This window comes from Arachis hypogaea, chromosome 12, assembly GCF_003086295.3.
Source record: "Arachis hypogaea cultivar Tifrunner chromosome 12, arahy.Tifrunner.gnm2.J5K5, whole genome shotgun sequence".
NCBI lineage: Eukaryota > Viridiplantae > Streptophyta > Magnoliopsida > Fabales > Fabaceae > Arachis > Arachis hypogaea.
Window position 1 is genome coordinate 94,077,261 of NC_092047.1, and position 15,970 is coordinate 94,093,230.

General features: G+C 29.3%; 1 protein-coding gene across 3 annotated transcripts; it reads right to left on the minus strand.

Moving 5' to 3' along the window:
* Window positions 1-664: 664 nt before the first annotated feature.
* On the minus strand, window positions 665-4,881 carry LOC112727739 (B3 domain-containing transcription factor ABI3). 3 transcript variants are annotated; one of them, XM_025777629.3, is made up of 6 exons: window positions 3,145-4,881; window positions 2,357-2,452; window positions 2,112-2,212; window positions 1,910-1,962; window positions 1,734-1,810; window positions 665-1,054 (listed from the first exon to the last, which is right to left on the minus strand). In XM_025777629.3, the coding sequence occupies exons 1-6, from the start codon at window positions 4,507-4,509 to the stop codon at window positions 899-901; spliced, it is 1,848 nt and encodes a 615-aa protein (XP_025633414.1). In that variant the 5' UTR covers window positions 4,510-4,881; the 3' UTR covers window positions 665-898. The 3 variants fall into 3 exon arrangements, with proteins under 3 accessions (XP_025633414.1, XP_025633412.1, XP_025633413.1); XM_025777627.3 differs by having other exon boundaries at window positions 2,992-4,881; XM_025777628.3 differs by having other exon boundaries at window positions 1,910-1,956; window positions 2,992-4,876.
* Window positions 4,882-15,970: the final 11,089 nt, after the last annotated feature.

The following is a 15,970-nucleotide window of genomic DNA, read 5'->3' on the forward strand; positions in this document are numbered from 1 at the left end:
TACAAAATATATATTAAAATTAATTTTTGGTATATACATGATATTTTTTATACAAAAAGAGTATTTATCCAAATTATTTCTTAAATAATTCCATAACAGACACTTTGGCTCTTAATTAATAAGTTTTTATTCACTAGATTTTTTTAAAATTTAGTCTCTATTACTTTTAATCAAACTTTTAATATACATGCTGGACAAATAAATTTCTAGCAGTTTTTTTTTTTTTTTTACCAAAGATAGGAGACTCGAACTCGCAACCTCTTAATTGAGTATAGGAAGACTATGCCATTTGAACTATTACTCATTGGCCTAGCAGTTTTATTATATCATAATTAATTAAAAAAATTACTATAAGACAAATTAGTTCTCTTTTAAAATAATAAATAGACTGATTTATCTAACAAAAATCCTACGATATCCATTGTCTTTGAATTAATTTTACCAAGGTTTTTTATCAACCTTTAATGCACTAACGTGTAACAAAAACTTTGCGAAAACTGAAGAAAAGTGTACATTGTGCACTCTATTTAAAATATTAAACAGTATCCTTAAACACGTTTATCTACAATCTTTAAAAGTAAAATAATATTTTACCCTAAAACATTTTGTTAATCACTAATTCTATTAAACATTTTTCCATTGCCAGAATACTACATACATAACCGAGAAAAAACTCTCAAGTCAGAGAGAACTTCTATTTTTTTTCTTTTTTTTATTTTTATTTTTTTACAATAGAAACTCAAATTGAAATAGCATCAAAGTATAGGAGATTCTAGCCACCTAAACGATACCAACTGAGCTAATCTCAATTGCAAGAAAAAAAACTTTATTAAATATGACAAAAACAAAAACCTTAGTGTTTATTGTCTAATTCTCATTTATTATTAAATTTTTTCTTTTAAATTTTCATTTTCGGCTGATCACGTGAAGACGAAGTAGCATTGTTGTTTGGACCATTAACAACTGTATGTTGGTTTTTCTGTGATTTTCCTGCTGCTTTCTTGGTCTCCGATTTCGTCCCTCCTGCTTGCCTCACTTTCACGCCTCTTATCATCTGTTTCACAAATATTTTCTCTCCATTAATTCTCAATATTTTATTGAATTAAATTTAAATAATCATAATAGCATATTCAATATATCAATTAAAGAAAATATTATTCTAAAAAGGTAATACTACTGTGAAGAGTTAAGTTTTGGTAGAGTGAAAATTCAAAATTGTTTCTTTTTGTAAATAGAAAGTCCATAAAAAAATTTTCATGTGCAATGCATATGTTTTTTTACAAATTTAGTAAAAATTTTTGCTCTTCACTGAATTCTATTCTTTACCAAATAAATTTTCTTCTAAAAGAATATTTTGATCTTTTCTTCTGGGACAAAGGGAGAGGAAGGGGAGAATTTGATTATATTTTTAAGAATCTTGTTGTATACTAAAATCAACTATTAGTATAGAATACACATTGAAATATAAAATACGCATTAAAATAAATTAAACTATATATATTTTTATATATAAATAAATATATAAATATTGAAATATAAAATACGCATTAAAATAAATTAAACTATATATATTTTTATATATAAATAAATATATAAATATAAGGTGACTGATTTTTTTCTGTGTAGATAGTAATATATAGGTTTATTTAGGCTAAACTACTTTCAAGGAGTTCAAACTATTAAATCAATAGAAAGACAACAGAAAAAAGTAGAAACAAATATAAGAATCTTACAAATTTGCCACATTTCACATCTGAATATATCACTATAAAGTCTCCTTCTTGGAGTCCATTGGCTTTCACGAAATCTCCTACAAAATTGAAATTGAAATCGAAAGTTGAGAAACCATTCTCACATAAGATCCTTAATTTAAAACTATATATGCCAAAGGCAAAGCTAGAAAATTCACCAGTGTTCTCAAGCAGATACATCCTGCTTTTATTGTTTGGCCAGTATCTGATGCTCCAAGAGGAAATAATAATCCAACAAAAGAAAATTTGAGTCCCAATGTCTTATAAAGATCATGACAAAATGCAAAGAAAACTTAAAGAAATTAATTAGATCAAAGTTTACGATTATTTTTTCTTTTAATCAGTGAAATTATAGAATACCTATAGCGCATATTCCAAACTTGAGAAGTTCCAATGTCTTCCATGTCAATAGAAATTCCATCTCTTGCATCCAATTCTGGCAAATGAGTTTCTGCCTCTTTCTGATCAAATTTTTAATATAAAACAAATTACTATTTCAGTCAAATTAAACAGATTAAGTTGCTTTTTATTTTTTCTCAATTACTTGATTAACTAAAGGAGTACTCAAATGTTCTACAAGAGAGAATATTGAGTAAAGGAATTACTTTTGGCAAGACTATCCTTCCCAAGCTACCAACATCACTTTGCTTCAAAACCTTTTGGAGAAGAAATTTCAAGTTCTTCTCTGATGACTTCCACCCCTATTAATCAAACAACCAACCATGAAACCATATAAGTCACTAATAATTCAATTGTCACGAGACCAAAAGAAATTACCCGAAAAGCAAAATTACCACAGATAGAAGGGCGTAAATGATAAAAACAAGGAGAATGGAGAAAAATTATCATGCTTAATTAACCGTTGCATTCACCATGGTTTTAAATTGCGGTCACAATATTGCTTTTGTGGTGTCCATAGCTCAGCATCGCAGAAGCAATTGTGACCATTTAACTCAAGTCGTCCAACAATTTTCATTGCATTCGCAACTACAACTACAACTGCAATTTGAAACCATATCACTCTATGTAATGATAGAAATTCAAACCATCAAATCATAACTAATACTAATTCTAAAATGAAACAAAATAATCGTCATAGTTCATATGCAGATAGTTTCCATGTGAGGTTGATAGATAAGAACCGTTAGTAGACAATTTAGTCAAATATATCAAACTATTTAATGGTTCTTATCTATCAACTTCACATGAAAACAACTCCTGCATGTGAGTTTCCAGCAACCTGTGATCGTTTATCCGACGATCCACGACCTTGATGACCATGATTCTGGCCTAAAGAAGCTGGTTGTGGTTCGGCTGGAAGCGCAGGAGCAGGAGCAGAAGCAGCTGCCCCGGCCACACCCTGCCAACACACCCAATTTTCGGCTCCGATTACCGTATCAGCAATTTGGCTCTGATTCTGTGGCTGGCCCCAGTGATTGTTCTGCCTCTGATTTGATGAACACTTTCTCTGCCTCGCCATCCTCTTCTTCCTAGCTTCTTTGGTAGCCAAAGGACCTAATCTTCGCCATCCATGATCACCACCACCACCACCACCACCATTTCCATTTCCATAAAACAACTGATAAGGGTACTGATTTCCATAAAGAACCGCAGGGAGAAGATGATTGTCCCCAAATGGAAGGTTGTAATGGGTAGTAACACTATTTAACTGAGAATTAGGCCATGAATTCTTATTATTGCTATAATCAGCACCAGCATCAGTAACATAAGCAGGTTGTGGAGGATACTGCACCATTAAAGCAGGATTATGAGAGGCATAAATGCATGGTGGTGGTGGTGGTGGTAATTGAGGTTTATTGAAGAAATTATTAGGGTTTGAGGAAGATTCAATTGGGTTCTTGTTCTTGAGGTGGTTGGTTTGAACCCATTCAAGAATAAGCTTTAGCAAACGCTTCATCCCTTGTTTTCCTCCGCCCAATCGCTTCGCCGCGGATTCGATCGTTGATTTCTTCAGCTTCACACTTCTCAAATCACTCGCTGAGATTTTGTCCTTGTTGGTCTTTAGCCATTCCAAGAACACATTGCTCATTTCATCGTTTCCGTCATCCTCGTGATGAATTACCATTTCACCCTCCTCTCTGTTGTTGTTGGTAACACCTTCTTCCTCTGCCTCTGGTGCTGGTGGTGGTTGTTGTGTGAATTGGTTTTGTTGTAATGATGGGATTTCACTTTCATTTTCAGTTTGGAGAAAGTTGTGATGGAAAATGGAGTCGGGGTCAAAGAAATCAGCGTTGTTTTGCTCTTCTAAGAAGTCTATGAACCCAAAAGGCTCCATTTCCATATCCATCATATCCATGCAACCACCAACAACGTTATTTGGGAACAGTGGATTACTATCCATGGCGGTTTGTGAGATCTCCATGGAAGCAGTGGAACGCAAAGGTACTTTTGTTTCAGTAATGTTTGTGTTGTTGGGTTTCTGCATGTCTTTTTTGAGAGCCGCACATGACGATGATGATGATGAAGAAGCAGAGGAAGATGAAGAACATGCAGTGATGGGTTTCTCTGCTGGCTTTGATGATGAAAAAGATGATGATGATGATGACGATGATGGTGGTGATGAGATGCATGGAAAATCAGGGAGAGGAGGAAAATCGTCGTAGAACAAGTTTGGATCTTCATGAAGCCACTCGTAATTCACTTCACTCAGATCTTCTTCTATGTTCTTATTAGTGTTGTTGTTAGCATCATCCATGGTTCCGAAACCTGCATCATTAACTTCCACTTCACTCTTCATCTCAATCACACTAATTTTTGTTTTTTTAAAGGTTTTCAGAACTTGGTTCCACTCATCAGTTTTAGAGAGAGAGAGAGAGATTGGAAAATTGGAAGAAGAGTATGAAATTGTTGTGAAGGGTGGTGGGTTATTGAAGAAGAGTACAAAGAGTATAAGACTGCTATGGTTTTTTGTTTGTTAATTTTTCATTTTTATTTTTAAATTTTTGTGTACGGATAAGTGCAAGATCTGGAACTGGAACAGTACGCTGAATGTGATCCATAATGTAAATTTGTAAAATATAATTAGGGGTGAAGGGGATAAAGGCCGCGCTTTTGAATATCAAATCCTACTAGGAAGAGGAACAAGCAACATAAAACATCTGATATATATAGTTATATTCTATCAACCAAGGGAATCTATGATTAGGAGAACATATATAGTAGTATTGTATGAATTAACTAACAAATCACTTTCAAAGAAAGCCACTAATGTGCACTTTTTCTTCATATGTGATAGTATTTAATTTATCCAATGATTTTCGTTTAGTTTGTAGTGTTTTTTTTTCTAAATATTTTTTACGGTTTTATAAAGAAGATAAAAACTAAAACTAAAAATATTAAAAATAAAAGTAGAAACATTTTTCTTCAAACAAAATAGATTTTTTTTAGTAAATACTCATATTAGTTCGAAAATATTTTTATATCGATCACTTTGTCTTCAAAAATTTTTTATAACTTCGAAAGTTTTTGAGAATTTTTCTTGTCGATAAAATTAATTATCTATTATACTTTCAATCAAATTTTGAATATGTAAGTTAAATAAATAAATTTTTGTATTTTTAAATAAATATTTTAGATATTTTATTTACGAAGACAAATAATAATTTAGACAAAATTTACGTTTTTTGTCCTATTACTTATCTTGTTTACTATATAAACGAGATATGATAAACGAATTAATTATAAATATATTTTGTTTATACTATAAATGAGATAAAATATAATTTTTAAATAAATAAAATGGGTATACCTGTGATACCTGGGAATTGACATATTCAATATGAGTACTGTTATACATACAAATTTTTTTGCCATACAAGTCACTTACATAACGTGCGCATGAAATCACGTTGTTCCTCTTCGTATCCCGCGTTTTCTTTCTTCTTCTCTTTTTTCTTTGTGTTTCTCCTCCTTTTTCTTCGCGTATTTCATCTTCATCGTCGTTTTTTTATTACTGTTGTTGTATTTTTTTCTCCTCCTCTTTCTATTAATTTTGCAACATTATGTATTTTTTTCTTCTTTGTTTGATTTTTCCTCTCAAAAAAAATTATGAGAATATGAAATAAGAACATGAAGAAGAAGAAGATGCAGAAGATGAGGAAGAAAAAGAGGAAGAATTTTGAATTATGCAGTCAGCACATATACACTGAAAATTCTTAAACAATACACTCGGATATTTTCGTGTTACACCCAAATATCTTCGTATTACACCCAAATTTGCTACAAATACAGAAAAATGCTTCCTCTAATGCTACATTTTTTCTTCTTCTTCTTTTCCTTATTTCTTTCTTTCTTTTAGTTGAATGAATGTACGTTCATTTTCTTCCAAGTAATTTTACAACATTATGTGTTTCTTCTTCTTTATTTGATATTTTTTTGTTTTTATTCTTGTTAAAAGAGTAAAACAAGAAGAAATTTAAAAAAATAAAACAAGAAAAAAAAAAGATGAATAAGAAAAAAAAAGAAGAAGAAGATGATGATGAAAAAAAAAAAGAAGAAGAAGAAGCAGCAAAAAATGAGGAGGAGGGAGAAGAAGAGTTTTGAATTATGCAGAACTTATTAACACACATACACCGAAAATTCTTAAATAATACACTCAAATATTTTCGTGTTACATCCAAATATCTTCGTGTTACACCCAAATTTGCTGCCAATATTAATGCAGAACTTTTACATTACATTCAATTCAAACCATCAACGATGAAACATTATTCACCTATAGAATCATAAATTACTAACGAAAAAATTAATTAGAATCGAACCACACCTCAACTACCTGATTGGATTCAAAACAATAATCAATTTCGTTCTGGTTCAATTGACAATCTGAACTTGAATTATTCGTTAAGAAAAAGAAAAACGTGTGCGTTTAAATATAAATGATTTATATAAACTTATATAAAAAAATAACTTATATGAACAAAATATATTTATAATTAATTCGTTTATACAATAAACAAAATTTAATTGATATAATTTATCTTTATTTAAATAGTATTTATTTAATTTTTATGTATCAATTTAATTAAATTTTATTAAAAGTATACTTTATTAGTTATATATGACGTAACAAAAGAAAAATTAGTTATATATGTTTAAAATTTGAAAAATAAATAAACGGCAAATTAACCGCTAATTTTTAGGAAATCAATTGCAAATAAAATGCAAAATAGAAATTAAAAGCAAATTTTTAGGAAACCAATCAGAAAATAGTGGAAAGAAATTAATAGCAAATTTTAAGAAATTAATTGCAAATCAACTACCAAATGACGGAGTGAATTAGATTTAAAAATGGTTATTAATTCCATCGTAATTTTTCACTAATTTAAAATCACCATATTAAAAAATATAAATTACTTATACAGATAAATAAAACATTTAAAAAATCCATAAATTTTTAGACTAAATTTTGATAGAGAATAAAATATTCAGCCTATAATAATTTATAAACCAATTTAGATGTTTGTTCTTTATTTCGTAGTTGCAGTGAAGCAAATAGTCCCTTGGCAAATTCAGAAAGCCAATTAGCAAAGACTATTTAAGAGGGAGGCATCATGTTTCTTAAGAGAGAAAAGAGGGTTAGAGAGAGATAAAAACAAGAGACGGGTTTGACTCCGGATTTTGTTGCGTATGCAGCCATACGTTCCACCCTGAATGGTGCAGCCAAACGGTGCTTCACACTCTTTCTTTCCAAGCAACGAAGTAACCAACAAAGTTTTGAAAAAAAAAAAAAAGAAATATATATATATGTACCGCTAGAAAAGTAACTAAAAATAAAATTAATTCTAATTAATTAATAAAAAAATAAATTTATTACAAAAAAATTATTATCTTTATTTTTTAAATTTTAAAATTAAAAGTGAAAAAATTAATTTAATTAATTTATAGTGTAATTGATTTATATATATATGATTTATTTTTTATTTTAAATATTTTATTTTTTATTTTAAAAAAAATTAGACAATTTAAACACCATAACAAAAATACCGTAAAACTCACCTATATATATCTACTACTGCTCTTTGCAGATGCTCCTCATTATGATAAACTAGGATGCAACATGTCAGCAAAACTGCATTGCTTTTCTCCCTTCTTATCCAATCTGATTTAATAAAACAAACTCAGATACTTTCTGTATAGTGTGTATTAAAACAATAAGGCAAATTTCATAAATAAATTAAATAGAATCAGATATTTTTCATTTATAATTTAAAAAAATACATTTTAATTCTATTTTATTTTTATATAATCTGTTAAAACTTTTAACAGATTACAAAATAATACATAAATTGTGAGACTTAAAAATTTAAAATATTTAGTCACATTATTAGTAGTGTCTTATTTTGATATAATTTAATAATAATGATATACAATAGCACATGAATCCTAAATATATTATGAGGAATGCTAGGACCAGTAATTTTGTTATTTTGTAACCATCAATTGATCATCAATAATATTTTTAATGGTATGAGATTATATCTAATAGTAGGAAATCACTCACTTTTGTTTTGATGGTTAAGTACTGGTCAGAAAATACAAAAGTTGCTGACTCCCTAAACTTTTCCATATATTATTATTTAAGAATGAGAAAAAAGGTTTTGTGATGAAAAAGGTTTTATAAAGGTCTTCTAAAAATGATTCTTTTACATAAAATTTATAATTTTTGTTTTGTACTTTTAATTAGAATGAAAAAAATATAGAAATATAATAGATAATAGAATAACAAAAAAAAAAGTGAAGTGTCAATATGCAATAAATTTAAAATGTTTTAGAGTATATATATATATATAGTTTCATTATTTGGGTAATTAGTTAGTTAAATTTTTGAACATATATAACATTTGTTAGCAAAACCATTTATATATTTAAAACTAGAAAAGTTGTAAGTGCATGTCCATGTTCAAAGTCAGGTATCTCCCAAACCAAACAGTTATATGTCTATGCTTATTATTCAATTATGTTGTTACCAAGTAATATATCGGAGTTTAATTGAGTTAGCTTTTCTATGAGTCAAACTATTATATCAAAGAATTAATTTAATTAACGTTGTTTATTACTTACAAAAAATTTTCTTCTTATGAACAAATCTTGTTAATGTATAACATTATACAAGCAAGCCGGTGAAATGATCCCGAATAATAAGTAACTTTACAAATATATTATTTAATGATTATTTAATCATTGCAATAAAATAATTATACAGATTATTAAAATTTAATAAAACTTATTGGCGTTATCTTGATATTAGAAAATTATTTAAAAATTTTAGTTTTGTAATTGGATAGATATGTTGAAATATTTTAATTAGAAAAGGATTTGGTCTATTTCATTTTAACTGAACAAGTAAACTTAAAAGAAATGTTTTCCTTTATTTAGAAGAAATGGCCAAAGAAAATATTTTCAAAAAGGAACATCATGTTTTGTATCACCAAAAATTATATGATGAGAATTGGCCTGGGTGTATATCAATTTATTTGTTCCTATTATAATGAATCTTATTCTAAGAACTAGTATGAATATTGCGTTCTAGTTTTAAAAGGTATGTATTCTGTTAAAAGGTGTTAAAAAAGTTTTTCACAAATTATTAATCCGCTATAGACATGAAGTAGTATGAATTTTTTTTGTTGTTGATGACAATATCAAAAATAATTTTAAAAATAATTATTATAATTTTATTCCTTTTTTATTTTAAATGTTAGTTTTATAACTCGTTTTTTTGTCATTCAACTCTATTGTGTTGAACTTGTTTATTAAAATAAAAAAAAAAGTTATGTATTCTTATCAGCACAATTTGACAAATCCTCTCAGTTATTGTTGTATCATATAGGCACATCTGAATTTTATTCGCTATTTAAATGAGACCAAAAGAAGTAAGCTTGCAAGTTGCAATCAATAATTAGTTTTAATGAATTTGTGACATTACCATCATTTTGTAGTGTCACATTTAATTTCCATTCATTCCGGTATATCTAAAATGAGACCTGCTACACATACAAGTCTTTTTGGCATACAAGTTTATACAAGTTAATCCTAACTCAATAAAATTTACTTTTATAATGCAAGAAAAAAAAGGAAGAGTTTGAATTATACAAAATTTATCAATACACATACACCAAAAATTTTTAAACAATACAATATAAATGACTTATATGAACTTGTATGTATAAATAACTTGTATGTGAAGAATAATTCATCTAAAATGAGCTCAACACTTATGTGCTTATTAGATTTGTCACATTTATATATATCATTAGATTTTATTAGATTAAAATCAAAGGCTAATATAAAAAAAGAATATCGATGTGCTCTAATAAATATAGAATATCATAGTACATAAATAAATGCTTTAAATGATAATACTTTAATACACAATATTTTAAATGGCAATAGAATCTTTTATTTTTAAATAATTAAATATAAAATATATAAATATAAAATATCTGAATATTTTTTATTTATTAAAATTAATTATTATACAAATTTTTTTTATAATATTAAAAAATTATATTAAAATAATATTTTAAACTGTAACATAAAAATATAAAATAATAAAAATTTTATTTTATATTACTTGATAAATAATTAGATTATTATATTTAAAATTTATTAATTAACTATTTTTATTAAAGATATTATTATATAATATAAATTTTTATAAAAATATTTTTAAAATATAATTTACGTATATATATAGGATTGTATAATCTACGTATATATATCATGTATTATGTATATATAGGATTGTATAATCTCCGTATATATATCATGTATTATATATAATATTTTAAATAAATTACATTTTAAAAATATTTTTATAAAAATTATATAAAATAAAATTTTAATTATTTTATATTTTTATGTTACAATTTAAAATATCATTTTAATATAATTTTTTAATATTATAAAAAAATTTTGTATAATAATTAATTTTAATAAATAAAAAATATTTAGATATTTTTTATTTATACATTTTATATTTAATTATTTAAGAATAAAAGATTATATTGCCATTTAAAGTATTGTGTATTAAAATATTGTCATTTAAAGCATTTATTTATGTACTATGATATTCTATATTTATTAGAGCACATCAATGCTCTTCCTTTATATTAGCCTTTGATTTTAATCTAATAAAATCTAATGGTCTATATAAATGTGGCACATTCAATAAATACATAAGTGTTGAACTCATTTTAGACATATCCATTCATTCCTCCTGTGCAATTGACTGTTTCAATCGACCGACATAGGATTAAATGATTATGATTAAAGTGTTACTACTTACTAATGTGCGCTTTTTAATTTGCATATATATGGATGCATGATTGGTGTTGGACTCTGATATGGAAGAGGGATGTGCTTCACAATTTTGTGGTGTCAGTGGAGCCACAACTCGGACCCTGCGAGTTCCATTCACCACACGGATCGTCCGAGTTGTGTTTCACCAAACGCACGGTCCGATTTGATGCAGCCTGGACACGCGTCGCGCAGGAGCTTCTCCCTGAACGGTGCCCTAAAACCAAACAAAGACCCATGCAACCCTCTCTCACCATCCGATTACAATCACTTTCACATTTCATTCTCAACTTTACTCCCACCTTCTTTTTCCTTTCTTCGTTTCTGAGTGGAGCTTTGCATGGTGGAAGAAAAAAAAATCATGCCAAAAAAACATAAAATTAAAGATGTTGATCGATCTGAGCTTTATATTATTCATTATCTCAGTCATCCTAATTATGTAAGTTTTTTTGAATTTTTTAAATTTTTTATGTTTATAATTATTATTGTTAAAAATTTAATTATTATAATTGTTGTTAGAAATGCAATTTAAGAATATAAATAGAATGATTATTAGTATTTTTTAATATTTGTTAGATTTTTTTAAAATTTTTTACTAATTTTTAATTATAAATATTATTATTAGGATATTCATTATTATTATTCTTGTTAGTTTTTGAATTTTAAAATGTAAATGATAGGGTCTTTTTATAAAGAATGTAATTTTATTTTTAATTTTTTATTATTTTTTAGTATAATTATGTTTGAAAAGAACGTTAATTTTTTTAAAATTCTTTTAAAAATATTAACTATAACTGTTATGGATGAAGTTAAATGTTATTGTTATTGTGAGAAATTGTTAGTACTAAATGATTAGCAGAATTATTTTTATTAAAGCACGTTAGGTTTTATTATGAGAATATTTAAATTTTTTTAATTATAATCATCATTATTAGCAAGTTAATTGTTATTACGGTTGTTAGAAAATGAACGATGGCATATATTGATTATTAATATTTTTTATAATTGAGAAAAAATGTTTAAATGATAGTAAATGAGTAATTAATATTAAATATTATTCTAGATGTTGTAATATTGTTGAGAATTTTGATTAGGAATATATGTATTAGTAATTATTTTTATTAGTAGTTAGTTATGAATAATTTTAAGGATTAATAATTAATTTTAGAAGTTAGAATAATTAGTTTTATAAGAATTCAGTAAAATGATTTATGATAGTAAGTTAGTAATTGTTAATGAGTTGACTAGTAATTTGTTATGTTTTTTGTAGAAATTAAGAATGTTGACATGTGACCACCCAATTCCTCCGGATCGGTACAACGATAGGGTGGAGGAGCATTTACGACTTACCGGTTTTTATCATGTATCTCAGATTGGGGTAGTGCAGTGTCAGAAAGCATTGGTGATTGCTCTAATCGAACGTTGGCACCCAGACACACATACGTTTCACCTTCCCATTGGTGAATGTGCCGTGACTCTTGAAGATGTGGCTCTAATTTTTGGTCTTCCGACGGATGGTCTTTGATGAGCGGATATTTTATACGCTTTTTGGGGTTAATTTCATATAGTTTTTAGTGTGTTTTAGTTAGTTTTTAGTTTATTTTCAGTAGCTTTTAGGCAAAATTCATATTTCTAGACTTTACTATGAGTTTGTGTATTTTTCTGTGATTTCAGGTATTTTCTGGCTGAAATCGAGGGAGCTGAGCAAAAATCTGATTCAGGCTGAAAAAGGACTACTGATGCTGTTGGATTCTGACCTCCCTGCACTCAAAGTAGATTTTCTGGAGCTACAGAACTCCAAATGGCGCGCTTCCAATTGCGTTGGAAAGTAGACATCCAGGGATTTCCAGCAATATATAATAGTCCATACTTTTCTCAAGGATAGATAACGTAAACTGGCGTTCAACGCCAGTTCCATGCTGCTGTCTGGCGTCCAGCGCCAGAAACAAGTTAGGAGTTGGAGTTCAACACCAGAATTGGATCCAAAGCTGGCGTTGAACGCCCAAAACAGCCCTATACACGTGATTAGCTTAAGTCTTAGCCCCAGCATACACCAAGTGGGCCCCAGAAGTGGATTTCTGCACCATCCATCTCAGTTTACTCATTTTTTGTAAACCTAGTTTACTAGTCTAGTATTTAAACAACTTTTAGAGACTTGTTTTGTACCTAATGACATTTTTAGATCTGAAACTTTATACCTTTTGATGGCATGAGTCTCTAAACTCCATTGTTGGGGGTGAGGAGCTCTGCTGTGTCTCAATAAATTAATGCAAGTAATTCTGTTTTCCATTCAAACATGCGTGTTCCTATCTAAGATATCCATTCGCACTTCAATGTGAATATGATGAACGTGACAATCATCATCATTCCCCCACGAACGCGTGCCTGACAACCACTTCCGTTCCACTATAGAATGAATGAATATCTCTTGGATCTCTTAAGCAGAATCCTCGTGGTATAAGCTAGATTGATGGCAACATTCAAGAGAATCTGAAATGTCTAAACCTTGTCTGTGGTATTCCGAGTAGGATTCAGGGATTGAATGACTATGACGAGCTTCAAACTCGAGAGTGCTGGGCATAGTGATAGACGCAAAAGGATAGTAAATCCTATTCCGGTACGATTGAGAACCTGCAGATGATTAGCCGTGCGGTGACAGCGTATTTGGACCCTTTTCAATGGAAGGATGGATGGTAGCCATTGACAACAGTGATCCACCAACACACAGTTTGCCATAGGAGGATGCGTGCGTGAATCAGAAAACAGAGGAAAGCAGAATTCCAAAAGACAAAGCATCTCCAAAACTCCAACATATTCTCCATCAGTGCATACAAGTATAATTTGTGTTCTGCCCCTTTTATTCCTTGCAATCAAAATTGATAAGTGAATTATTTTATTGTTTTCCTGACTAAGAGTTACAAGATAAATATAGATTGCTTCAAGCCAACAATCTCCGTGGGATCGACCCTTACTCACGTAAGATATTACTTGGATGACCCAGTGCACTTGCTGGTTAGTGGTACGAGTTGTAAAAAGTGTGATTTACAATTCGTGCACCAAGTTTTTGGTGCCGTTGCCGGGGATTGTTTGAGTTTGAACAACTGACGGTGAACCTTGTTGCTTATATTAGGAAATTTTTGTCTTTTGGGTCTGAGTCTTTTATTTTCTTTTCAAAAATTTTTCAAAAATAATTTTTCTATTAAATCTCGTGCCAAACTTTAAGTTTGGTGTTTTTTTGTTGGTTTTCCTTTGTTTTTCGAAAATTTTATTTTGGTTTTCTAAAAAATTTTAAGTTTGGTATTCTTTCTTCATGTTGTGTTCTTGTGAGTCTTCAAAGTGTTCTTGAGTTTTCCTTGCGTCTTGATCTTAAAATTTTTAAGTTTGGTGTTCCTTGGTGTTTTCCCTCCAAAATTTTCGAAAATAAGGAGCATTAGATCTAAGAATTTTAAATCTTGGGCTATCTTACTGTTTCTCTCTTTCCTCTTTAAATTCAAAAATATCTTTTCTCTCTATTTTTAAAAACAAATTTTCGAAAATTATTTTTAAAATTCAGATTTTTTTTTCAAAAATTTAAAATCTTTTTCAAATCATATCTTTTTCAAAACTTCCTGATCACTTTCTCTCTCCTTTTTTTTTCGAAAAATCTTCACCTATTTTTATTTATTTTATTTTAATTTATTTTATTTTCTAAATAATTAAATAAATAAATAAATAAATAAAAATAAAATTTTTATTTTACATCATCTCCCTTTCTCCATCATGGATCTAAGTGGAAATGAACAGTCCAAGAGGACTCTGGGGTCATATGCTAACCCATCTACTGCTTCATATGAGAGTAGTATCTGCATACCCTCCATTGGAGTCAGTAGCTTTGAGTTGAATCCTCAGCTCATTATCATGGTGCAGCAAAGCTGCCAGTATTCCGATCTTCCACAGGAAGAACCTACAGAGTTTCTGGCACAGTTTTTACAAATTGCTGACACAGTACATGATAAAGAGGTAGATCAGGATGTCTACAGATTATTACTATTTCCATTTGCTGTAAAAGATCAAGCCAAGAGGTGGTTAAATAACCAACCTAAGGCTAGCATAAGGACATGGAAACAGCTGACAGAAAAATTCCTAAATCAATACTTTCCTCCAAAACGGATGACACAGCTAAGGCTGGACATCCAAGGCTTTAAACAAGGAGATAATGAATCTCTTTATGATGCCTGAGAGAGATACAGAGAGATGCTATGAAAATGCCCCTCTGAAATGTTTTCAGAGTGGGTTCAGTTAGACATCTTCTATTATGGGCTTACAGAAAGAGCTCAGATCTCTTTAGATTGCTCAGCTGGTGGATCTATCCACATGAGAAAGACAATTGAAGAAGCTCAAGAGCTCATTGATACAGTTGCTAGAAATCAGCATCTGTACTTAAGCAGTGACCCTTCCATGAAAGAAGAGGCTAAAACAGTAACTGCTGAACTCAGTCCTGCAGAGCAAGCTGCTGAATTCAATCAGCAATTGGATTTTCTAACAAAGCAGTTAGCTGAATTCAAGGATAAACTACAAGAGACAAGGATGGCTAATATAAACATGGAAGTACAATTAAAGCAAACAAGGCAGCAGCTGTCAAAACAAATAACAGAAGAATGCCAAGCAATTCAACTAAGAAGTGGGAAAGCACTAAATACCCCACTTCAAAGCAGCAGGAAACCAAGAAATGAGCAAACCACCTAAAATCCATCTGAGGACAGTAAGAGCCCAGGAAAAAATAATTCTGGTGCTAAAACGCCAGAAGTTGGGTGGAAGGCTGGCGCTGAACGCCCAGACCATGCTCAGGACTAGCGTTCAACGCCAGAAACAAGCAAGGATCTGGCATTGAATGCCCAAAAGAAGCACAGTTCTGGCGTTCA

Excerpts from the sequence above, each read along its gene's own strand:
- LOC112727739 (XM_025777627.3), bottom strand. The coding sequence starts at position 4,509 with ATGAAGAGTGAAGTGGAAGTTAATGATGCAGGTTTCGGAACCATGGAT. Across the intron at positions 2,213-2,356 it reads GAAGGATAGTCTTGCCAAAA|AAAGAGGCAGAAACTCATTT; the intron begins GTAATTCCTTTA and ends AAATTTGATCAG. Across the intron at positions 1,811-1,909 it reads GTATCTGCTTGAGAACACTG|GAGATTTCGTGAAAGCCAAT; the intron begins GTGAATTTTCTA and ends TCAATTTTGTAG.